Source organism: Salvia hispanica, chromosome 5 (assembly GCF_023119035.1).
Source record: "Salvia hispanica cultivar TCC Black 2014 chromosome 5, UniMelb_Shisp_WGS_1.0, whole genome shotgun sequence".
NCBI classification, from domain to species: Eukaryota; Viridiplantae; Streptophyta; class Magnoliopsida; order Lamiales; family Lamiaceae; genus Salvia; species Salvia hispanica.
Window position 1 is genome coordinate 462,418 of NC_062969.1, and position 23,885 is coordinate 486,302.

The window sequence follows — 23,885 nt, forward strand, 5'->3', positions numbered from 1 at the left end:
ACCAGAATCAGCTAGCTGCTGACCTTGCTGCGCTGTTGGAAACTGCTCGGCAGCCTCAACAGTGTTGCGGAGGTCTTCAATTCTGCGCTTGACAGAATACTCCACCAAACCCATAGAAATCGAAAAAAGTGATGGCATGAAGTGCTAAGCAACTTCTAGTGCTCGGCCTTGGCCGTAGTAGAGGACCAATATACATATGAGAGCACAACCAAAAAAGCCAGCAAAGTGAGATCAACACACGTAGGTTTGCATCTCACTTTGCTCGCTTTCTTGGCTGTGCTCTCATATGTATATTGGTCCTCTACTACGGCCAAGGCCGAGCACTAGAAGTTGCTTAGCACTTCATGCCATCACTTTTTTCGATTTCTATGGGTTTGGTGGAGTATTCTGTCAAGCGCAAGGTCTTCAATTATGCGCTTGTTGAAGCTGCTGAGTCGATGGATAAAATCCTCCAACTTGGCCGTGCCATTCTGGGTGTCATATAATGAGGTGATGGCTGTGGTGGTTGCATTGCAGTGTGCTTCTGGTTGCAGTTAATCTAGGATTGGGCTATTGTAATTTAGGCAATACTGTTGAAGATATGGTGAAGGTGTCTTGTTTTGTTTTCTGGCTTTGCACAATTGATGCTCTCTAGTTGATTCTGTACAGGGTTTAGCATTGTGAATGATTTTGTAGTTATCTAACTTCATTCATACCAATATATCTGGATTAATATAAGTATTTAGGATTATATAAAGTGCATCTTGAAATAATGAATCAATATATTCCATCATTGGATTTTTTTTATTCCTTTTATGTTTAAAATCAATTTATGATAGTATTAATCACTTATTTATAATAATAAATTAATCTATTATGTATTTTCCTTTTTGCAATAATTTATAAAAAGATTAAATTTACCAAATTAAAAATCTATGGATTTGAAAAATATTATAATTATCTCTTGAAAATCATATACTATGAATTTATCATAAATTTTCAATTCAATCTTATACAAAAGTTTGTCGAAGGATGGTATATTTTGGATTAAGTAAGCCTATTATAAATCGATGGCCAAATAAATAACTTTACATTTAAAATAGGCTAACGACTGAAGTGTGACAGCATGAGCAAAATTTGATTCTTGATTCTAAAAGAGACATTCTTTAGTCACAACTACAAGAGATGCAAAATCAATTAGAAGTCGATGATCTCTTCTCCAGCTGGCACCACAGCCCACTCTTGGTGTGGATGGTGGCTCCGGTGACTAGTTCGACGGATTCCGGCGATCCTCGCAGGTTCACATCGAACTTCCTTAGCAACGCTGCCAGCGCCACAGTCGACTCCATGAGGGCGAACTGGTCCCCGACACATTTTCTTGGCCCCCCTCCGAAGGGCAAGAAGGCGAAATCGGCAATGATCTGACCACATTGGAAAATACATGTTTTAGATATCGAGAGTCTTGTGTCAGATGGTCCGACATATGTTTTTTTTTATCGTTCTAACCACTTTGTCGTTGCAACTGAGAGTTGTGGACTCCTTTCCTTTTTTTTGACTAAATTATAGCCCGATAAATGTAAATTAGGGTCGGGCTTGGTTAGGCTAACTCGGTTCATAGTGGTCGGGAAAAGGGCTTACTTCTTCACATTCATCGTGCAATACATGTAGCTATCGACAGATGGATGAATCAAATTTTTCAAGAACTAAGTATCGAATGAAAGTCAAGTGCTAGATCAATTACCTCGTTAGGATACAGTGCCCCGGGGCTACGAGATGGATCAAAACCAGCCCAGCCATCAACTTGGCTAGCTTTTTGCCTTTGAAACCTCTCCGGCTCAAATTCATTAGGGTTGTCCCAATAATGGGGAGATCTGTGGAGATTATACACCTGCGAAAGCAACGACACCCGTATAATCAGCATGATGTTCGCTCAACAAGATCCGAACCAACTTAGTCCGGCTCGTCGCGGTACCAAAAAACTAGTTACATTATACTTACAGAAACAAATAAGTCCGTCCCGGCTGGAATTGAGTAACCGTCTTCGTTGCCATTGTAGCCACCTGCGTTGTTTAGGATTTCGTTTCAGAATATCGACCAACTCATGGGAATGTATGAAACGGCCCGATATTTTGCACGGATGGTAAAAGAAAACGCGAAGAAAATGATGATCCTTCTTCGACTTCATATAAGCAGAATACATACCCGGTAACTTATCGGGTTTGAGAGACCGTCTGATCAGCAACGGAGGCTGTGGGTATAATCGCAGAGATTCAACCACAATAAGCCGCACGTACCTAAACAAAAACGCGACAATCAGATTCGTATAGGTTGAGCAAATGCTGAATTTGGAGGATTAACGACCACAAACCACACGTTTTCATCCAAAGAAAACCGTAGCTATCAAGATCGAACATGAGGTATAATATAGAGGTGGTAAAAAGATTAGGGGGATGCGTTGCATACTCGAGCTTTTTGATTGCTTCATATGTGATCGGCTCCTGTCCAAGCACTGAATCGACCTCTGCCTGTGCTTTCTTCATTTTCGATGGATGCTGAATCACATGAATGGATCATATGATTAGGATTATCACCAAAAGCAATAGCATTGCTCGATCCGAAAAGGAAATACGATACCTGTGCTAGAAGGTAAATAGACCATGTAAGCACAGCAGCTGTTGTCTCGTGTCCGGCTATAAGCATCGTCATCAGGTCGTCTCTGAGCTGTTCGATGGAGTTGACGAGATCACTACAATTGACCTCAAATCGTAAAATAAAATGTATGATTTCCACAAATGTCGGACTATTTACCTGTCGATCATCAGCGTCTACTCCTCTCATGTCGACTAGAAAACGCAAGAGGCTAGCATCCTTGATATTAGCGTAGTCGCGTTGCTGCAGTTTCTCGACATCAGCTTCCTGTGAAAAAATGTAAAATCACATTAGAGAATGATTAGGTAAAACCACATTTACATGAAAATATTGTGACTTTTCTCACCTCTCTAGTCTCTTTTGCATTCTTTATCAGGCCATCGAGGCAGTCGTTTATGACCTTAAGGTCGCTCTGGAACTTCCTTTGTCGAGGGACGAGCCATTTCGCCAAAGGGAGTTTCCAGTAAGGTATGTAGAATGTTGAACGGTGCTCGGCCTCGAACAGAGTACCGTACACCGCCTGCAGACGACACACGTTGCATCAGCAAGTGATACTACCGAACTAGACGAGAGCGAAAGACGAATTAGACCTTAATCACTGGGGACTCTTTTGTAACAGAACCGAAGTCATAATTGAAGACACCGAGGCCAATAATGTCGAGCGCCAAACTAGAGAACTCGGCCTCGAGGTCCAACTCTATTTTCTTCCCTCCCCTAGAAGCTTCTGCTTCTAAAAGGTTATCAAATTTCGCTATCATTCTGTCGGAGCAGTTAGCAAACATTTTCGCCATAGTTTCCAAGAAGAGCGAGTGGAATCCGGGAGCGATAACTGCAGTGGGGATAAGAGTAGGGAGAGTGATGTGAATGGTCGAAAATGTACAATGTTACTACTTCGAGTGATGAAGGTATCACCTCGCCTCCTCTGCTTCCACGTGTCGAGGTCAGCAGGTATGAGTCCTTTGCCCATTATCGGTTCCAATATATCAGCGAGAACGCCCTACATAACGTGATTGCAGTTCAACATCAAAACATGTTAAGGAAAACAATTTCTTGATTAGTATGAGTTTGATTTTGAGCAAGGAAAGGACAACGTGTATAACTCCGAAGATCGGTGGACTAGATATTATTGCACAGAAAGACTCACTGCCAACTTCTTTAAAGAAGTAATGAAGGAAAGAACATACCTTGTCGTAGGAAAATGCATTTTCACGGAGAATATGTCTAGCAACGATGGGATCTGAGACGACAATGAATGCTTTAGGCCCAAAGGCAAGTTTATAAACCGAGCCATGCTGCAAAAAAGACCGACCAAGATAACCAGTCAACAACTCTTCCATGTGCAAACAAGAGCAATATGCGGTTAAAAGGGTCAATCAATCGCGACATTTGAAATAGGCAAGCCATTGATCAGACAGTTTAAACCAATACAGCTCAACAGCAACATAAAATCTACCTCGATGAACCAATCATACAAGGAGAAGAAAAGTGGTTTTCCAAACAGATCCGAGACTGCACCCTCAGCAGTAGGCATCGACAGTATCTTCGCCCCACTCAGGAAATTAGTGAGCATGTTGCTTGCATTGTCTAGTAAGTTCATCTGTTTTGCTGTTTTCGCTTCATCGGTGCCCGTGGATGATTGGCACCTGCATTCAATAGAATGTGTCACCATTAAACCAACTCCATCAATCTCATCAAACAAGAACTACAAGGATTCAATTCGAATGAAAGAGCTTCTACAAACAAAAATAGCTTCTCTAAGAATTCAAAGCAATTACTTCAACAAAAGAAATAAACACTTGGATTGAAATGTTCATAGCATAATTTTTCCACAAACACTTAATGGCAACATCTCCATATAACTTTATAGCTGCCACATAAACATAACAGCAAGAATTTAGTTTAAAAAACACTCAAACATCAACAAAGACTCAATCTTTATACCAGCATCACACTTCAACATACCAAAGAGCAAATGGGCACTTGCCAAAATCTCCAAACTTTCTACAAACAACTAATAAAAAAGACACAACACCAAGAATTCAGCCAAACACACTCAAACATCAAGACATACACATTCTTCAGCCAAAACATACTCAAACATCAAGAAAGACTCAATCTTTACACCAACATCACACTTCAAAGTAACAAAAAGCAAGTGGGCATTTGCCAAAAACTCCAAATTGAAAAATGAAAGTTCAACAAAATAAACCTGATTGAAAGCCCCTTTGCCTTACAGCCCAAGACTGAATTTGAAGAGGCAGCAGAGGAATTGGAATTCAAACGGGAAGCTGAAAATTGGAAGGGATGATTCGCCAAAACGCATGGATGATTGGCACAACCAGTGATTGCAGTTGCCATTGTTGCAACCAGTGAGGTGTGTGAAGTGAAGAAATTGGAATTGATAAAAATTAGTTGAGGTGAGTGGGAGAGAGGTGGAGATTCCACTCTCCAGAAGGGAAAATGTTATTAAGATATTTAAAGCTTCCAACTCAGAATTTTGTCTAGTTTGGTTTATAGTTGACATGAATTTCAGTTAGGCACACTATCGCCACTATTATAACGGCGGATATAATATTGAATTGTTATCTTAGATATATAGACACCTATGCACCATAATTACTAATGTTAGTTCAAATATAATTCGAGAGTTTTATTAAAGATTCTACCTTGTATTTATATTTCTTACACAAATATATGATACTCCGGTTTAGTCTTAAAACATTGAGAAATAAGAAACATACCTTTTCTTATCCTTTTATTTTTTTTAATTTTTTTTATTAATAAATGAACAATAATGTAAAGACTGCGTCACAGTAGATTCGAACTCAACTCGAGACCTTTCTACTCGAACATAAATTACTCTACCACACAACCAACACACGTATGCATACCTATACATATTATTTCTCATTCTTATTTCTTGCAAATGTGGTCAATAACATTACATTGAGGCAATTGCAACACACTCACACAAATATATATAAAAGGATTTATTGGTAGAAGTGTTACTTCAGCAGTTAATTTTGACATTCTCATTAAAAAACATATATAGCCGCATGCTCCCTACATATATATCAAATACTTCTAAACCCCTATGATATGCACATGTACGGAATTTTCAATTAGTTCAACCTTTTTTTCTATCTAAAGGTCATTGAATTCTAAGAAAATTTTATAGTTGCACTCCAAACTTTGTCACTTTATGCTTATTTAATCGACTAAATAAAGCTGGAGACACAATGTAATATAATAAAGCTCATTAATATTTCAAAGCAACCATCTCTCTAATCATACTTTAGTCGAATTGATTTGATTTGGTCACGCCGTTGATAAAGGTTTGTTTCAAATTTTTTAATGTGAATGTGACGCAACAAGGTTTGAAAAATATTAACACACATTTTTGACCAATACTATTACATGACAAATGACTTCACATTCTCATAGTGAGTTTCTAGGTATCATCCTATGTCTCTCTCTCACATATGTACTAGCATTTGATCTTTGAGCAAATTGTTGGAAAAATTATTGGTTAAATTCTGATCAATCCCGTTATTTTAAAAATAATCAATTAGAGTATAACTTTGATATGTTCTGGATTGTCACATTTATTTGTATTTAGAGGAAATTATGTATAAAATTAAAGGTGAAATATTTTTGCTAAATGTATATATTATTTACGAAAAGAATTGATTTTAGTATGAAAAATAGAATATAAGTTATGGTATAGTACATAATTGTTTCTTAAAGTTACGGGATTTGACCAGAATTTGATCAAACTGCATGGTTTTCGTAACCAGAATACATAGGGATTAATGATGAAATTAATCTAGATGATACTAATAAATACTAGTAGTATAATTTAATTAGGACGTGTGGTGATGAATATAATTAGTCAGCCACGTCTAAATCTTTGAAAAACAAATGTTAAATCAACGCCACTCTTTATCTGATGTAGCTAAAAATTAAGACCGTTTATAGAAATAAAAAACTAATTTTGTAGTTAAGAATTCTCAGGGTCAAAATCAGAATTTTACCTAAAAAGAAATTGATCAAACTTAACAAAATTCTAAATTACTTTAGTTGGAAGAATGAAGATGATACACGTTAATTAGGGGAAAGAAAACAAAGATAAAAATATTTATATTTCTTCATTTAAGAATTTTTATCAGAAACTCTATACACATTTACAAAATATGGAATAAATACTATTCCAATGAGAAAATAAAACAAAGAATGGTGATGTCATTGCTTTCATACTCCATTCGATTACTTGCTTCGCGGAAGCAACACACCACCTTTAGCTTCGAGAAACCCCACCAAACATTTCCTTTCTACATCAAGTGTTTTAGGTCTTTCTTTGACTTGTTTTATGTTCAACCATTTTAGATCTAATAATACATTTATGGAAGCCGATATATAGATGTTTGGTTCCATACTCAACATAGTTGGATCGCTGTGATCATGCGCTGATTCACTTCCTTTCAGGCTCCATACTCAATGGAAGAAGGCAGTCCTCCATCGGTATTAATGGATGACGAAACAAAAGTAAACGTGAACCTCAAAGGTTGAGGCGGAACTGCCTCACCGTGAGATTGATGACAGTTCCAAAAGCTGAATTTAATAGAGTTTTTTTGGTTTTCATAGGCCGAAAATAAAGTCAGTCAATCTCCCGACTCTGCCCGAATTTAATAGAGTTTTTTGGTTTTTTGGTTTTAATATCATAACCTTTTTGAACTTATATTCTAAAATATATAAAAAGAGAACCATATTCTAATTAGATCACTAGGTCAAAAATGATAATATTTTTTAATCACATAATCAAGTACACATTGACGATTCTTTAGTATCCTATTTAACAAATCGTGGGTTCATTTGTTGGTAATAATTGGTGTCTCCCAATCCCTAATATATCTAGAAATAACGTACAAAAACACTTCATTTCATCAATCTTCATCCATATACACACATTAAACAATTAAAAAACATAAAAGTGAAGACTTTAAAGACCAAGACTTGCTAACTCAATCCCCCTCTATATAAATACTTCAATCCAATCACTCCAAACACCTTTTAAGTTTTATCCTCTCTCCCATTCCCATTCTTCACATTCTCTATCTCAAAAACATCAAGAGATAGAGAGAGTTTAATCAATCCATAGCTCTCAAATTTTGTCTATGGCCATTAGCCAAACCATGTCAAACCCTAGTGATTGGCTTTTCCAACCCTACCAACATGATTTCTCCCAAATCAACCAAAACTTCCAAACTAATTCCCCCACCACCACCTTTTTTGCCGCGAACGGCTCCAACAGCAACAGCAGCAGCAACAACAACAACAATAACAATAACAACAACAACAACAACCACCACCTGGTCCCTGAGCAGGGCCGTGTGGCCAAGCCAGTGAGGAGGCGGTCGAGGGCCTCAAGGCGGACCCCGACCACCCTCCTCAACACGGACACGGCCAACTTCAGGGCCATGGTGCAGCACTTCACCGGGGGGCCCGCCGCCAGGCAGCCGCAGATTATTCCCGGCCGTGGAGGCCCCACCGCGGGCTACATGGACCATCATGTGGCGGCTGGCGGTGGTTTCCACGTGCACTATCCGCAGCAGCAGCAGAATATGTTTGTGATGGACGGCGTGCATGGCGGCGGCGGTGTGCCGCCGCAGGCGGCGGCGGGGAGTGGGAATAGGATTAATTATGAAAACTTTATGGTTTGATTTATGGGGAAATTAATTAGGTGATTATCTTTGCTGACTTTTCGTTGTAAATTCTTTCTTCTTTTTTTTTTCACGGTTGACTATATGGAAATCTATGAATTATGGTAGGTGTACTGTGTTTTTTTTGCCCTTTTTTTGGGGGTTTGGTTTTGTTGATTAAAATGTAGCATTCCTTATTGTATGAAAAGAATATTGTATGTTATTTTTAGGACACTATAATATAATATTACAAATTTTAGCTTTTATTTTTATGATGTGATGTGTGTAATGTAATTGACGAAATTAATTATAAGTGTAAATTTTAATACTACTATGTCGCAGTAATTGACGAAATCATATAATAGCCTATGGTTGATTCTATACAACGTATACAGTTTATGATAATAATTATAATTGTCCCCAAAATTCGATGATGAATATTTAATTAACGCAATTCACACACTCTTCTATGTCTAAGCACACTAGCCAATAAAAGGTGCAAAAGTTGAAATAAATAAAGAGACATTAATACTACTATGCTATTAATATATAATAACACGTCTATATATTGATTATCTAAGGGAGTACATAACAAAAGAAAGCATATGAGTAGAATGGGATTAATAGAGGTTTATTATCATTTATAAAATGAAATCGAAGGGAGGAATATTATTTGAATATCTGTGGAACCCGATACCTAAGCTCCACTACATCCCTACCTAAACAATTTTAGTTTGTCTCAAACATTTTAAAATATAAATTACAAGCTATTATAATTTGATTTTTGTGATTTCCCAACCTCAAAATAAACATTTGTAGTTAATCTCATACATTCCAAAATTTAAATAATTACAAGCTATTAAGATGTGATTTTTATAATTTCCCAACCTCAAAAAAACAATTTTACTATATGTCATACATTTCATAATTTAGATAATTACAAGCTATTAATTTAGATTAAACTTTTGTGATTTTTTTCAAACATTTCGATGAAATTGAAAAATATCAACAAGGAAAAAACATACAACAAAATAAATAAACGATGTTATAAGTGTGCATGTGGATGGTGCACCACACATCCACACTAAACACTCGAATGATGTCGAATGTAACACCCAAGTATGAGAATTAGCATATCCGTGCACCCGAAACCTGATACCTGTTATAGTATCTAATGCGCGATTTGGTGCACCTGTGCACTGGATTCCACACCCAAATATATGCATCTGACACAATCGAACCCACATCCGGATATGCGCATCTTCGCACCCGAACCTTACACTCGAACTTGCACATCCAAGTTTAATACATCGACAAACCCTTCGAATCAGTAATCCACATCATCAAATACTAATACATATGCATAAGATCCCCCCAAACTAAATTTAGCTTTAAATCTTCCTAGTGAAAAAAATTCCAAATTTGAAAGGCATTAACAGTCCAAATAATGGAATAATCTTATTCCGTTATCGCGTGACGCATGATTAAATTAATTTTGTCAATCTTAACAATTTAGAAAATAAAATTGAGCAATATATAAATTCAGAAATGATCAAAATATAATTGAGCTCGAGCGGTGGCAGAGTATATTCGTTTTTTTCCTTTTCAATTGAAGTTTTTGGCTGAAATCGAAACCGCCGACGGCAGCGATGGTCGACAGCGGCGTTGCTGCGGCGGCGGAGCAGCAGAGACAGTCCACCACCGAGAACACAGCTGAGAGCGCCAAGAGCGATGCCGTGAACGGCGTGAACGCTCCTTCCTCGTCTGACCGCCCAATTCGTGTCTACGCCGACGGGATCTACGATCTATTTCACTTCGGGCACGCTCGCTCCCTCGAGCAAGCCAAAAAATCGTACGATTTCGTGCTTTGATCTGATCTCTACTGTGTTAGTCTGTTTGATTCGGTTTAGTACTGCTATTTTTTGGTCGATTGCGAGGTTAGCGTAGAGTTAGGGTTTCGTGAGCTGTGAGTTAGTGGAATTCTGAGAGTTCGTGGTTGTGATTTTCTGTTTTTCGTTGTAATTTTACTCTCTAGTCAACTTAATTTTACCGTGAATTGTGTTGATCTGCAGTTTGTCTAGTTCGACTCTGTGCTTGATTTATCGATTTAATGATTGAATTATGCCATGTATGTTTGTAGGTTTCCGAATACTTACTTGCTTGTTGGATGCTGCAATGATGAGGTTACACACAAGTTCAAGGGAAAGACCGTTATGACGGAATCGGAGCGTTACGAATCCCTTCGCCATTGCAAGTTTGTTTCTTGCTGTGCTCCTTTGTGTTTTATGGTTTTGCTATGTTCATGATTGGCTAGTGTTGGTTTAGCCTCTATTAGTTGTTAGCTGGAAAGTCTGTGAATCTGTGATTCTGTAGTATACATACTTATGCATTTTAGTGTTGTTAGGATGTTAAATGTGGTTAATTTTGTTGTGAAGTTGATTATGTCTTGTTGAACTTCCATTTGTCTTATTTCCGTTGGCAGGTGGGTTGATGAAGTTATTCCTGATGCCCCGTGGGTGATTGATCAAGAGTTCTTGGACAAGCACAATATAGATTACGTTGCTCATGATTCTCTCCCGTAAGTTTTGCTTATAAAGTGATCCTTTTTTAACATAATCTTGGATTTGAGTCAACACTTGTGTCGAGAAATAAAGACATGTGAGAGCTAAGAAGTTGGTCATCCCTTGATTCCAAGACATATGCTGTGCCTATATCAGCTTCCCAGAGGGTGTTGGTTATTAATTAGTGGCTTTGGCTAATGTGATTTGCTAGTCTAGGGTCAGTTATGTGCATCTGTTAATACTTGAATTAGAGAAAGTCAATGCTTTTATATTTTAAGTTAATTAATTCAAGGCTTCTTTCTACACTATCATGATCCCAGATCCCTAAATAACCTGACAATGTTGAGATCAGATCTGGTATATTCAATTTCATAACTTTGACTTTACACCCTTAAATGGATGCAGTTATGCTGATACAAGTGGAGCTGGTAACGATGTTTATGAATTTGTAAGATTGATTCTGTTAAAAGATTTTATTTTTCACAATATTACGATCTTATATTACATAGTTAATTGGTGATGTTTGTTTTCCCACTTAGTTGAGACTTGGTTATCATACTTAACTACTTCTGGTGTAGGTCAAAGCTGTGGGGAGATTTAAAGAGACCAAAAGGACTGAAGGGATTTCAACTTCTGATATCATTATGAGGATAGTAAAGGATTATAACCAATATGTGATGCGCAATTTGGATCGTGGATATTCGAGAAAGGAGCTTAATCTTAGCTATGTCAAGGCATGATGCCCCCCATTCCTTCTGAATTGATCTGTAATAGTACTTAGTTCTTTCTTTAAACAGTAATAATTAAAAGCTTGTTTAATTTTTGCAGGAAAAGCGACTACGGGTAAATATGCGACTAAGGAAGCTGCAAGAGAAAGTTAAGGAGCATCAAGAAAAGGTTGGCGAGAAGGTATAGTTTTTTTCTTCTGCAATCCATTATAGTGCATTGTTTGACTGAACAAAACTCATAGTTAAAACACATCATTTCGTACAAATGATTGATCTTTGTACACTTGAGAAGAGCATGATACAAAAATTGGGAGAAAGTATAGCAGTTTTGTTGTTTTGCTGTGGAACCTTTTCTTCTCTTCTCTTTTTGGTTCAGAAAATAATTTGGGAACTGCTATTTGGTTATGTGTGGCCATTCATGAGTGTTGGTGATTGGTATGTTGGATGAAGTAGGAACAGGGTGACCATTACCGTTCTGATTTCCATGATTTGTATATTTGTTATCATTGGAACTGCCTTTAGCTTAGGAATTCTTATTCCTGCAAGTATGGATCACCCATTCCAACTACACAACATGCTATTACGTATCCCATTCCTCCCGAAACTTTATTGTTTTTGTCTTAATTTATCCACTCCCATGTCCATATTTTGTTGTTTCATACCAATCACCTTGTTATGATACACCGACTGGCATCGGTTTATAACTTAATTTCTGTCATGCACAACTTCATTGTCAATTTCCTCTCACAGATACAAACAGTTGCAAAAACTGCTACCATTCACCGCAACATGTGGGTTGAAAATGCCGACAGATTGGTCGCTGGATTCCTCGAGATGTTTGAGGAACGTTGTCACAAAATGGTGAGCTGCAGTCACTGGATGCGTATTATATTCCTTCCCACCATTCTTAATTTTGTTTGCTTCTCTCTCAGGGAACAGCCATTAGGGATCGGATTCAAGAGAGCTTAAGGGGACAGAACGGGAGGGGCTTATTGGACTACGGTGAAGAAGGCGATGACGAAGAGTACTACTATGATTCCGAGGAAGAGTACTACGACGATGATGAATACTATGACAGCGATGAGAAATGACTGCCTTGTACATTAGCTGTGAGTAATTGTACCGCGTGCTGCTTGTTTGTGTTCGACTTAGGTAAAAATCTGTTCGATAAGGTATCATATGTTGCTGGCAGTTTGAGATTTTGGTTTGTTGATTGATTTTCCTTTAGATTTTATTTTTTGTTGGTGTGTTTCATGTTGGTTATAGTTTCCAGTATATATAGTTTACTACTGGCGATTAGAGCAGTATTGAGTCCAAATGTACCAAGTTGTTTACATTGTGAAAGAATATTTCTCTCTGCAATGAATTATTCCCTCTAAATATTCTCCAAATTGAGAATATAATTAATTTTATTATTTTTCTTATTAAATTGATCCTTAGATATTTTTAAAAGATATAACTGAAAAGGCCAGACAAATCCAATTAAGAGAAAAGAAATGATATGGAAGATTTATGATATGAGTATCTAATTTGATACAAATCCAATTAAGAGAAAAGAAATGATATGTAAGATTTATGATATGAGTATCTAATTTGATTAGAAGATAGTTAGTAAATTAATTAATATTTATAATCAAATTTTAAATGTAAAATAACTAAAAATTATCATATATAAATGCACATTTTTCACTACTTAATGCACGTTATCCAATTATGCTAATCCTATATTCAATTGCGACGTGTAACAAACTACTTTCGTAATTAGGAGTAAATGATATGTTTGACACAGTCAACCATGTCAACATATAGACTTGTTTTAGTAATGAAAAATGAATTGTAAAATTTATCCAATTATCCATGTATTTTAAGTAATAATAAATGAATAAATAAATTTTTTTTTTGTTTTTTGAGTTTCATTTTACCATGATTCAATCATAGGCATAAAACAAAGAGATAATAAAAATGACAAATAAAAAAATATTTGAAAAATATCTAGATATGTTTCAATCATGTAGTAGCATATTTTAATGGAAAGCATGGTTCTTGCCGCTCTGCCGAGAAAAGGGAAAGAATATCTCTAACTCTAAATATAGATATGAAGCATATAAATAAAATCTTTATGCCAACTATTATCCGATTAAATCTCCAAGAAAAAAAATCTTCAATAACATACTTAATTAGTAAATTTTCAATTCAAAATACCAATTAAAATGAAATTGATTCCCATCCCTAATAATAAATAACGCCAGCTAAAATTTCCACATGATGTTGACATAATGGACTTGTAACTTAAGTAAATTATTAAAACCAAATGGTTACAATACTAAGTATGCAATTTAATCATCTTAATTTCTCAGACGTGGCAAATAGAATTAATTAGGTTTGCTCATTTTGTGACCCTCAGATTTCGAATGTAATTATATGCTCTTAAACGAGTCATTAGCCTTGAGGTGGACGCCAATTAAACTATTTGTTTTCAATATCAAATTAAGCTCAATTATTTTAGATTTGACATTTAATAGTGATAGACGACTTATGAATATTACTCCTTTAAAAAAAAAAAAGTAAACGTTAGAATATCGTTTTCTGGTGATTTGCTTGCTCTTGAGTCTTGCCTTTAAATAAGCTAACATGATGAGATTTTCTACACCCCACAAACAATAATTCACAAACGTGCTATTTGGTGTATTTGAATGGACAGTCGTTTCATGTAATAAGATGCAAACTGTAAATATTGTAGCATTGAAAATATATTAGCAGCAGTGGTAACTCGAACCCCTGATTTAGTTGAGAGGGGTGTATTTTACTAACGAAGCCGTAGTTATTCGTCAATCAACAAATATACACAAGTGAAAATGTACTAATGACTGTGATAACTCGAATACTCGTCGATCAACAAATATATACAAATGAAAATATACTAATGGATGTGATAACTCTCATAATCCCGATAAGCCCTAGTTTGAAGGTACCAACTAAGTCGCCTTCGTAGTCAATTAAAATATATAAATTTGAGTGGAATAAAGGAAAAAATAGTAATTTAAATATGAAACAGATAAACATTCTTACAGTTTCACACTTATTATTATTATTATTGAATAACAATTCACAGCCACTAATCTTCTTACTTATTATAATTATTATTAGGAGTCAATTCGAATGGATAATCTTTTTTATGCAATTCACAACCACTAAATTTCTTAGAAGTGAATTGGCCCCATTTGCGTATTATTCTAAGTTTCAAATGTGAAACTTCTTAGTTCTTATTTTTAAATTGTTTTAAAATAAACAAAATAGATATATTGTGATATACTAACATAATGTGATATTTGAAACGTTGAGATAATGTCACCACATTCCAATTTGTTGCAAAATTAACATTTCCAAAATTGGATATATGGCATGCCACACATTTTTAATTTGTTAAGCGGTTCCACATGATTTCAATATTTCCAATTCTGTTAGCACCACACTTGATATATCGATCTAAATCATGCAAACTAAACTTAAGGCCACAATCCAATTTTGCAAAATTAACATTTCCAATTTTTTCCAATCAATCGAAAATTAGATGTGGCATGCCTAGCCTTTCAATCCGTTGCGTGGTTGCACGATTTCAATATTTTCAGTAGCCAGTAGTACTACGCTAGATATATCGACTTTAATTTAAAGTATCTAAGGATGTGATTGAGTGACACGAGACTCTTTCATCATTAATCAAATGGTTAAGGGATCGATTGAGGTGTTTACAAATCAGCGTATGGATTAGTCACGAGGCCCACCAGTAGATACCTTTGATAATTGAAAAAAAAAGTAAATTCGAGATGTTTGTTTGCTACAAATTAAAAGATCCACATTAGTAATCAATCATTTACTCAAAGATGAAATTTTCATCTTCACTTGTGAGTAGATACGATTATATATATAGCCATTTATCAATATCATTATTTTCACACTATTTCCATTTGTCATTTTTTGCATTATTCTCAAATTAATAAAATGTGGAGTGTGAAAACATTGTCACATGGTATCGATATTATTGACTTTGATACGAACAAAAAAAAAATGCATCTCAGAAATATTGATGTCCCATTAATAAATACACGCTTTAATTTATTGCAATAAATGTAACAATCTTGGCTGATTTCGTTGCTAAGTCAAACTCTTAAATATGTCGACATTCTTACTCTACTCCCTCACTAGATTTCCTTTCTTCAATAACCCTCAACACTAAATACACCAATTTTATTCAAATTATGTTGTCACAATGTCATCAACCTCAGCTACATGCCTATATATACACCACATATCAAAATTCCATATCAAATCACAAACAATTCTTTCATCTCTACACATCGATTTGAAATTCCCCTAGCCGTTTTTGTTTTATCATGACAAAATTGCTAAAAAATGCATTGGTCGCCGCGATCGTATTGTTTCCCGCCACGGCCCTCGCGGAGTGCACGTGCGAGGCCGAGGAGGGGGACCGCGACAAGACGCTGGCGCTAAAATACAAATTGGCAGCGCTGGCGTCCATTTTAGCGGCCGGGGCCGCGGGCGTGTGCCTCCCGGTGCTGGCGAAGTGGGTTCCGGCGCTCAGCCCCGAGCGGAGCCTCTTCTTCGTGGTGAAGGCGTTCGCGGCCGGGGTGATCCTCTCCACGGGGTTCATCCACGTGCTGCCCGACGCCTTCGAGAGCCTGACGTCGCCGTGCATCCCCGAGCACCCGTGGGGGGATTTCCCCTTCACGGGTTTCGTCGCTATGCTGGCGGCGATCGGGACTCTCATGGTCGATACCTATGCCACGTCGTACTATGGCCGCCGATCGAGGGTGAAGTCGGAGGGCGGGGATGAGGAGAGAGCGGTGGGGGCCCACACGCACGCCGTGCACGGACATGCACATGGGCCGGTGTCGGTCAATGCCGGTTCCGGCGACACCGAACTACTCCGCCACCGTGTCATCTCACAGGTACTCCCTCTGTCCCATTAGAAATGAAATACTTTTCTCTTTTTATTGTTCCATTAAAAATGAAATATTTTTCTCTTTTTATTGTTCCATTAAAAATGAAATGTTTCCTAAAATAGAAGCATCTCTATTTCTACTTTTTCCTCTTATTTTACTCTTTCTTCATTAATTCATAAAATAATACTATAAAAAAACCCGTGCCGAATCTCAAATGTTGCATATTCAGTGGGATGGACGGAGTAGTATATAGTATCTCGATTAAATCATTGAGTCCTTTGATCATTCATATACACACTTTTCAATTAAATTTGTTACTTGAATTTCATAATTTTCGTATGTGATACGGCACTCATCAATTCAACTTTGGTTATTTAATTTTGATTTATTATTAGTTTTTCATCTAGCCATATAAATATGTACCCCTATATCTCATGGTCCTATAACTATATTCATATGCCACAAAATTCAACCATTTAGGAATTCAAATGTGGACTATTTGTAAGTCTATAATCAAAATACGACCAAAATTGTTGATTGAAAATGAAAGAAACCAAATTATTAAAAGTCCATAAGTTACTTCTCTCTAGTTTTCCCTTTAATATCAATACTTACTTTTGAATTATATTTTCCTTTTCAAGGTGTTGGAATTAGGTATTATTGTACACTCAGTCATTATTGGAATAGCATTAGGGGCTTCGGAAAGTCCAAAGACAATAAAGCCCTTGATTGCTGCTTTGACATTTCATCAATTTTTCGAAGGCATTGGTCTTGGAGGATGCATTGCTCAGGTAAGTGTTTGTACGTGCACGCTACATGTTCAATCTGAAAAACTATATTTATCCGACCTTTATTGTTGTTGTTTATACAGGCAAAGTTTGACGCACGTGCGGTGGCAATAATGGCAATTTTCTTCTCTCTCACAACGCCAGTGGGCATCGCTATAGGCATTGGAATAACCAACATCTATAGTGAGACGAGCCCGACAGCCCTCATCGTGGAAGGGGTCTTCAATTCGGCATCGGCCGGCATACTAATATACATGGCATTGGTTGATCTTCTCTCGGCTGATTTCATGAGCCCTAAGCTCCAAAATAATGGAAAACTTCAACTAGGGGCAAATTTGTCACTTCTCATTGGGGCAGGGTGTATGTCCCTTTTGGCCAAATGGGCTTAATATATTCATTCAGAATTATTTGTAAGTAATTTTAGTAGTATTATTCAAATTTTGACATTTTGTTCAATATGAGAAAATACTATTCAATTTTACCGTTGGTAATATTGTGTAAAAAATGAGGAGTGCAGAGGCTTGAAATTTGTGTGAAAGGAGAAATATTGTGTGAAAATGAGGAGTGTTTGGCTTGAAAATATTTGTGGGTGATTGGAGAGATGTATTTCTTTATTTCTGTATTTTGATCGAATTATTCATTTGATTACTTGTAGTAATAAATATGCATGCAAACTTTATTGCTTTATATGTAGACTAATCTAACGCTGAGATGTTAGCTCCATCAATATTTGGTCTGTTACATGATTTTTAAATCTGGTTTTCTTTGATTTTTTGTCATTTGTGCATTTGATTTTAAGTTTTTGACAAATTATTTTCGTTGTTTATGTTGGTAATCAATATATATGCTGAAATTTTGATTCAAAATTCATATGGAAAAAATAAAAAAAAATATTAAAATTTTGTGAACTATCATTCAAATTGTAAAATGTATGTGACAAAACACAACTAACATAAAGACGTTGTGTTCACCTTGATCTCAATGTGCTTTTTCATCCAAGTGAAATTCAAGCGTCCCGATTTATTGCACTAGTGTTATTCTCTAGTCTCCTTTTGAGATGTTTCTACACCCTATTTCTCGAATTCTAAATTTATTAATAATATAAAAAACCTATTGCAAAGCAATGAAAGTCATTATTATTAAGTGCTTTAGAAATTCTACGAACTCAAAAAGAAATGAACAAAATTGTGAATAAAAAAATTATCGGAAATATAATAAAATGACGATTTAGCCCCTTAAACGATGTCAGGTAGCCAAAATCCATGGTACGTCATAGCAAAAGGGATGAGTTTGACTCTTCAGCCTATTATGCAAAAATCATGCAAATTTCAAGTTTATTTATAATAGAGGATAAATAATGGTTCCTCATTTAATCCGTAATGACTCTAGCTCTCAACCTGTTGGATGAAGGAGAAGCATCTTACCACCTAAGTTTACCCTTCATCGTCTTGTGCGACTTTCAAGTTACTGTGATAAAATTGACATTTTTGGCATTGTCGTCGACGTCGACTGACGGAATTGCATCAATGCGCCTCTTTTATTAGTGTCACCCGTGTGGGGATTTTCCGTTCACGTGTTTCGTCGCTATATAGCAGCGATCGGGACTCTCATGGTTACATACACCACGTCGTACTAATTTCATCGATAATTATCACAATATAGTTAAACCGTCTCAATTGTGGCGACACACTCAAGTTGAAGCTTTCCATTATTTTGAAGTTTAGGGCAATATATATGATAATCATGTAGGTTTCGATATTTATCATACAATATTAATATTCAATGTCCATCTTTTTTAGCTTTCATAATTCTATTCAAAATTTCGAATCTTTATCTAACTATACATTCAAATTCTCATTCCGTCTCAATAAATATGCAACATTTAGTTTCAAGCACAAGATTTTATGCAATGTTATTTTGTGAGTTAATAAAGAGAAAGTAAAGTAAGAGAGAAGAAAAAATAGAGATAGTGTTGTTTCCATTTTAAGGAAACGTTTCATTTTAGTAATTAATTAATCTAAATCTTTAACAAATAATTTGTGATAGTTAATACACCATATTTCTATTCATATAAAACTTCTAAATATTTTATTATTTTTTTTGCTATTGATGTTTGGCTATATTTTTTAAGTATACGTGATGCATTTTCAATCATCGTCAGATTGTCTCAAATGTATAAGATTAACTATGCGATTAATTAGGGTTTTAACTTTTAATGAATACTGACGATTTCGTCTACGTGATGGTAATTTAATTGGTAGAGATTGCGCAGACTATGTAAGTACTATACTTTAGAAGCTTCTTTTGATTACATATGTTAGGTTTTTCAATTTTTTGGTCTTTCTTCTTTATATGGAGTTGTTAGGCGGTTTCCAATTTGTTGCAAAATTGGATATGGCATGTCATGCCTTTCAAATTCCGTTTCAAATCATGTTGTCACAATATATGTCTTCAACGTCACCTATATGCCTATATATACACCAAATATCAAAATTCCGTTTCAACTCACAATCTTGTTTTACCACGACGAAATCGATAAAAAATGCATTAGTCGCCGCGATCGTATTGTTCCCCGCCACGGCCCTCACGGAGTGCACGTGCGAGGCCGAGGAGGGGGACCGCGACAAGACGCTGGCGCTAAAATACAAATTGGCGACGCCGGCGAAGTGGATTCCAACGCTCAGCCCCGAGCGGAGCCTCTTCTTCGTGGTGAAGGCGTTTGCGGCCGGGGTGATCCTCTCCACGGGGTTCATCCACGTGCTGCTTGACGCCTTCAAGAGCCTGACGTCACCGTGCATCCCCGAGCGCCGGTGGGGGGATTTCCTCCGATCGATCAAGGATGCATTGCTCAGGACGTCAGGCTCTCGAAGGCGTCAGGCAGCACGTGGATGAACCCCGTGGAGAGGATCACCCCGGCCGCGAACGCCTTCACCACGAAGAAGAGGCTCCGCTCGGGGCTGAGCGTTGGAATCCACTTCGCCGGCGTCGCCAATTTGTATTTTAGCGCCAGCGTCTTGTCGCGGTCCCCCTCCTCGGCCTCGCACGTGCACTCCGTGAGGGCCGTGGCGGGGAACAATACGATCGCGGCGACTAATGCATTTTTTATCGATTTCGTCGTGGTAAAACAAGATTGTGAGTTGAAACGGAATTATCGATCTCGGGGATGCGTCAGGCTCTCGAAGGCGTCGGGCAGCACGTGGATGAACCCCGCCGAGAGGATCACCCCGGCCGCGAATGCCTTCACTACTAAGAAGAGGCTTCGCTCCGGGTTAAGAGGCTATTGTCGAGAATGAAGAGATGGAGAAATTCTAAAGGAGTGCTCCCAGTATTTGTACTCGAAGAAAGAGAAATAGAAATGGGTTTGGTTTGACACAGGTGAGGAGAGAGAATGGAGATGTCATCATTGTTTTCTTTTCTCTGTAAATACTCCCTCCGTCCCCGAATAAGAATTATTAATTTCCATTTTGGTCCGTAATTAAGAGTTAATTAATTTTTTTTACATTTCTTAAAACTCGTGCCCAGTCAGTAACTAATTAAATTAAACTGACATCACATAGATACCCCGGATCCGGATCCTCTACTGTGGAATAAACTCAGCACATGCTGTGATATTAATACGTCAACGTTTTACCTCAAATCTTACCAAACTTACTCGTTCAAATTGCTTTAATACAAACAGCAATAAAGTGACTAACTAAGCAATCCATATTAATAATCCAAATAGACATATAGACTTGTAACAAACTACTTTCGTAAATGATATGTTTGAGTTGAACAATTGCGACGTGTAACAAACTACTTTCGTAATTAGGAGTAAATGATATGTTTGACACAGTCAACCATGTCAACATATAGACTTGTTTTAGTAATGAAAAATGAATTGTAAAATTTATCCAATTATCCATGTATTTTAAGTAATAATAAATGAATAAATAAATTTTTTTTTTGTTTTTTGAGTTTCATTTTACCATGATTCAAAATAGTGAAATAATCGTTATACTATCAATAATCACAGGGCGACACATTCCTCTCCAAATACATGAAAATCACTTAATTTGACAATAAAAAGTACACACAGTTTTAGGTCATCACTAATTAAAATACATGAGCAACATATTTATGAAATGTAGGACATAAAAACACTTAAATCATGGACTATAACTAAGGTAACAAAACTATTCATGAGAAATAGTTGTTGTTGCTTTCTTGTTGTACCAGCTTCCAGCTTGTCCACCTCTACTCACAAACAAAAGAAAGATAGGATAATATCATGAGATATATAGCTAGCTATAATTATGAGAAAAAATAAATTATATATTCGAGTATCAAATATCAAATCAAATAATCAAACATGGTTTAATGTAATTTCATTGCCCTAAACTTTTCAAACTAAACACATTTATTTTGTAGCTGAAATTATGCATATGGCTAAAACACAAATAAAATGGAAAAGTTGAAGTAGAGTGTAGTATAATTACCTGATATTTCAGCTTCTTCTCAATTTGGATGCAAATATAGCAATCCTCACATAAAACCAATCTCCAACGGCATCAAACAAGTTGAAGAATGCAATTCTCCATGATTTCTTCAGTATGAAAGTACCAACAACTCCCCAAAAACCAAACATAAAACCAAGGGCCATTGATACGCCAACTTCTTGCATAAAAGAGAGACAGTTGTCTTCCTTCAATATAGTGATGGATGGCTTCATGATATCTTCGGGACACAACGCGAGAGGTGGCCCACATAGTCCATCATTATCAGCATAAGTAGATGTACTGAAGCTCTGAAGTTGAGTACTTGTTGGAATTTTCCCAGACAAACCGTTGTTCGACAAATCAAGAACACTCAACCGTAATCGTGCCATGCTTGTGGGTATCTTCCCAAACAATTTATTATTCGATAGATCAAGACTTTCTAGCATTTCCATCTCACCAATATCTGGAATTATATTTCCTGTGAAACTATTTGATGATAGGTTCAGGGAAATCAATCCCTTCATACTAGAAAATGATTGGGGAATGTTTCCATCCAACCTATTGCTCGAAAAATCAATGAGTTTAAGATACTCAAGAATTTTCCTATATTCCCATTCCTGATACTTCCATTGAATTATTGAATACTCGTAATAATTCAGAACAATCTTATTTGGAAGATTTTCCCTGTAATAAATATAGTAAATATAACCCATGAAGCTTTGATCCGCTGGTTTACCCTTTTCAGCCATAGTGGTAAAATTGTTGAAGCAATCAGATATTTCACCAGACAAGTTGTTATTGGAAAAGTCCATAATTCGAATACGAGTAAGATTGCATATCTCAGCAGGAATACTGCCATGCAATTTGTTTCTGCCAAGGTTTAGAAATTCTGTTTTATACAATTCACCAAACCAAGTAGGGACATTCCCTGTTAACTCATTCAGTGCAACATCAATCAACCTCAACTTTTGGCAACGTCTCAATGTGGAAGGAAACTCTCCAGACAAACTATTATCGCGCAAATGCAGAGCAACGAGATGATTTAGGGACCCCAAAGAGTGGGGAATTTCACCCCAAAAACTGTTGCTAGCCAAATTGAGACTGTGCAAGTTTGGCATGTTCTCCCAGCAGTTGGGAACCTCTCCCGCCAACTGATTGTTTGAGAGGTCAAGGACACCAATCAGCCCGTGGCGGGCTTGGCAAATGGATGAAATTGAACCAGAGAATGTATTTCCACTCAACTGAATAAGTTGAACATTGGAGTAAAACAATGGAATGGGACCTGAGATGCTATTGTTACTAAGATCTATATATTGGATCAAAGTGGATGAGAGACTTGGAACAGAACCAGTAATTTGATTGTGAGGAAGGTATAAGATGCCTAATGACAGGGACACACTCCACAACCAGGCTGGGACTTCATCTGCTATATTAGCTCTAGACAGATCAAGAATTGAGAAATTTCTCTGAGTTCGAATCCATTTTGGGAAAGATGGGCCCACATTGCATCCTGCTAACAATATATAGTCCAACTGGAAAACTGGACTCCAATCAGGAGCAAAATGCAAGACCAATGAATTCAAGGATAAGTCTAGTATCTCTAACTTATCGAGCATGATGAAATGGGATTCAGAGACTATGCCTTCCAATGAATTATTAGAAAGATCTAGAACATGAAGCCCAGAGAGTTGGCCAAAACTAAGAGGAATGGAGCCTGTGAAGTTGTTTCCGCCAAAGTACACTTCTGTCAATGCAGAAAATGCTCTCAGGTCGGGCAATGATCCACTGAGTTTATTATAAGCTAAGTCCAGAACTTGGAGTGATTCCAATATTCCTTTTCCGGATGTACTATTTACAAACAACTTATCAAGGCTTCCTCTATAGTTATTTTCATAAAGGACTAAGACGCGCAAATGGCTCAGATCGGACACAGATTTTGGGATTTGACCTTCAAGCATGTTACTAGAGAGATCGAGATACTCAATGAATGTGCTTATGTTAGATATCCAATGGATCGAGGAGGAGGTGAGGTGATTATGAGA

General features: G+C 36.8%; 6 protein-coding genes across 6 annotated transcripts; 3 read left to right on the plus strand and 3 right to left on the minus strand.

The window, feature by feature from the left end:
- Positions 1-1,050: 1,050 nt before the first annotated feature.
- Positions 1,051-5,113, minus strand: LOC125186562 (cytochrome P450 97B2, chloroplastic). Its single transcript, XM_048082942.1, has 13 exons — positions 4,838-5,113; positions 4,082-4,271; positions 3,813-3,920; positions 3,541-3,625; positions 3,219-3,457; positions 2,975-3,148; positions 2,788-2,895; positions 2,614-2,700; positions 2,443-2,531; positions 2,182-2,273; positions 1,978-2,039; positions 1,721-1,867; positions 1,051-1,400 (listed from the first exon to the last, which is right to left on the minus strand). The coding sequence occupies exons 1-13, from the start codon at positions 4,984-4,986 to the stop codon at positions 1,173-1,175; spliced, it is 1,758 nt and encodes a 585-aa protein (XP_047938899.1). The 5' UTR covers positions 4,987-5,113; the 3' UTR covers positions 1,051-1,172.
- Positions 5,114-7,681: 2,568 nt separating this feature from the next.
- On the plus strand, positions 7,682-8,559 carry LOC125190882 (putative uncharacterized protein DDB_G0286901). Its single transcript, XM_048088296.1, has one exon. It carries the CDS (start codon positions 7,803-7,805, stop codon positions 8,346-8,348), a length of 546 nt encoding a protein of 181 aa, XP_047944253.1. The 5' UTR covers positions 7,682-7,802; the 3' UTR covers positions 8,349-8,559.
- Positions 8,560-9,891: 1,332 nt separating this feature from the next.
- On the plus strand, positions 9,892-13,001 carry LOC125190883 (choline-phosphate cytidylyltransferase 2-like). The gene is made up of 8 exons (XM_048088297.1): positions 9,892-10,179; positions 10,468-10,581; positions 10,810-10,905; positions 11,294-11,336; positions 11,467-11,622; positions 11,717-11,797; positions 12,367-12,477; positions 12,549-13,001. The coding sequence occupies exons 1-8, from the start codon at positions 9,977-9,979 to the stop codon at positions 12,705-12,707; spliced, it is 963 nt and encodes a 320-aa protein (XP_047944254.1). The 5' UTR covers positions 9,892-9,976; the 3' UTR covers positions 12,708-13,001.
- A 2,957-nt stretch (positions 13,002-15,958) lies between these two features.
- Positions 15,959-18,013, plus strand: LOC125186484 (zinc transporter 8-like). The gene is made up of 3 exons (XM_048082854.1): positions 15,959-16,583; positions 17,219-17,368; positions 17,449-18,013. Exons 1-3 carry the CDS (start codon positions 16,008-16,010, stop codon positions 17,752-17,754), a joined length of 1,032 nt encoding a protein of 343 aa, XP_047938811.1. The 5' UTR covers positions 15,959-16,007; the 3' UTR covers positions 17,755-18,013.
- Positions 18,014-21,542: 3,529 nt separating this feature from the next.
- Positions 21,543-22,609, minus strand: LOC125186487 (receptor-like protein EIX2). The gene is made up of 2 exons (XM_048082856.1): positions 21,844-22,609; positions 21,543-21,601 (listed from the first exon to the last, which is right to left on the minus strand). Exon 1 carries the CDS (start codon positions 22,590-22,592, stop codon positions 21,852-21,854), a length of 741 nt encoding a protein of 246 aa, XP_047938813.1. The 5' UTR covers positions 22,593-22,609; the 3' UTR covers positions 21,543-21,601; positions 21,844-21,851.
- A 74-nt stretch (positions 22,610-22,683) lies between these two features.
- On the minus strand, positions 22,684-23,801 carry LOC125188077 (receptor-like protein EIX1). Its single transcript, XM_048084816.1, has 2 exons — positions 22,767-23,801; positions 22,684-22,713 (listed from the first exon to the last, which is right to left on the minus strand). The coding sequence occupies exons 1-2, from the start codon at positions 23,799-23,801 to the stop codon at positions 22,684-22,686; spliced, it is 1,065 nt and encodes a 354-aa protein (XP_047940773.1).
- Between the last annotated feature and the right edge of the window lie 84 nt (positions 23,802-23,885).

Excerpts from the sequence above, each read along its gene's own strand:
- LOC125190882 (XM_048088296.1), top strand. The coding sequence starts at position 7,803 with ATGGCCATTAGCCAAACCATGTCAAACCCTAGTGATTGGCTTTTCCAA.
- LOC125186562 (XM_048082942.1), bottom strand. The coding sequence starts at position 4,986 with ATGGCAACTGCAATCACTGGTTGTGCCAATCATCCATGCGTTTTGGCG. Across the intron at positions 2,896-2,974 it reads ATGCAAAAGAGACTAGAGAG|GAAGCTGATGTCGAGAAACT; the intron begins GTGAGAAAAGTC and ends ATTTTTTCACAG. Across the intron at positions 1,868-1,977 it reads GGACGGACTTATTTGTTTCT|GTGTATAATCTCCACAGATC; the intron begins GTAAGTATAATG and ends TTGCTTTCGCAG.
- LOC125188077 (XM_048084816.1), bottom strand. The coding sequence starts at position 23,801 with ATGCTTGAAGGTCAAATCCCAAAATCTGTGTCCGATCTGAGCCATTTG. Across the intron at positions 22,714-22,766 it reads TGAATGAGTTAACAGGGAAT|AAACAAATTGCATGGCAGTA; the intron begins GTCCCTACTTGG and ends AAACCTTGGCAG.
- LOC125186487 (XM_048082856.1), bottom strand. The coding sequence starts at position 22,592 with ATGGCTGAAAAGGGTAAACCAGCGGATCAAAGCTTCATGGGTTATATT.
- LOC125186484 (XM_048082854.1), top strand. The coding sequence starts at position 16,008 with ATGACAAAATTGCTAAAAAATGCATTGGTCGCCGCGATCGTATTGTTT. Across the intron at positions 16,584-17,218 it reads GCCACCGTGTCATCTCACAG|GTGTTGGAATTAGGTATTAT; the intron begins GTACTCCCTCTG and ends TTCCTTTTCAAG. Across the intron at positions 17,369-17,448 it reads TTGGAGGATGCATTGCTCAG|GCAAAGTTTGACGCACGTGC; the intron begins GTAAGTGTTTGT and ends TTGTTTATACAG.
- LOC125190883 (XM_048088297.1), top strand. The coding sequence starts at position 9,977 with ATGGTCGACAGCGGCGTTGCTGCGGCGGCGGAGCAGCAGAGACAGTCC. Across the intron at positions 10,180-10,467 it reads CTCGAGCAAGCCAAAAAATC|GTTTCCGAATACTTACTTGC; the intron begins GTACGATTTCGT and ends GTATGTTTGTAG. Across the intron at positions 10,582-10,809 it reads GAATCCCTTCGCCATTGCAA|GTGGGTTGATGAAGTTATTC; the intron begins GTTTGTTTCTTG and ends TTCCGTTGGCAG.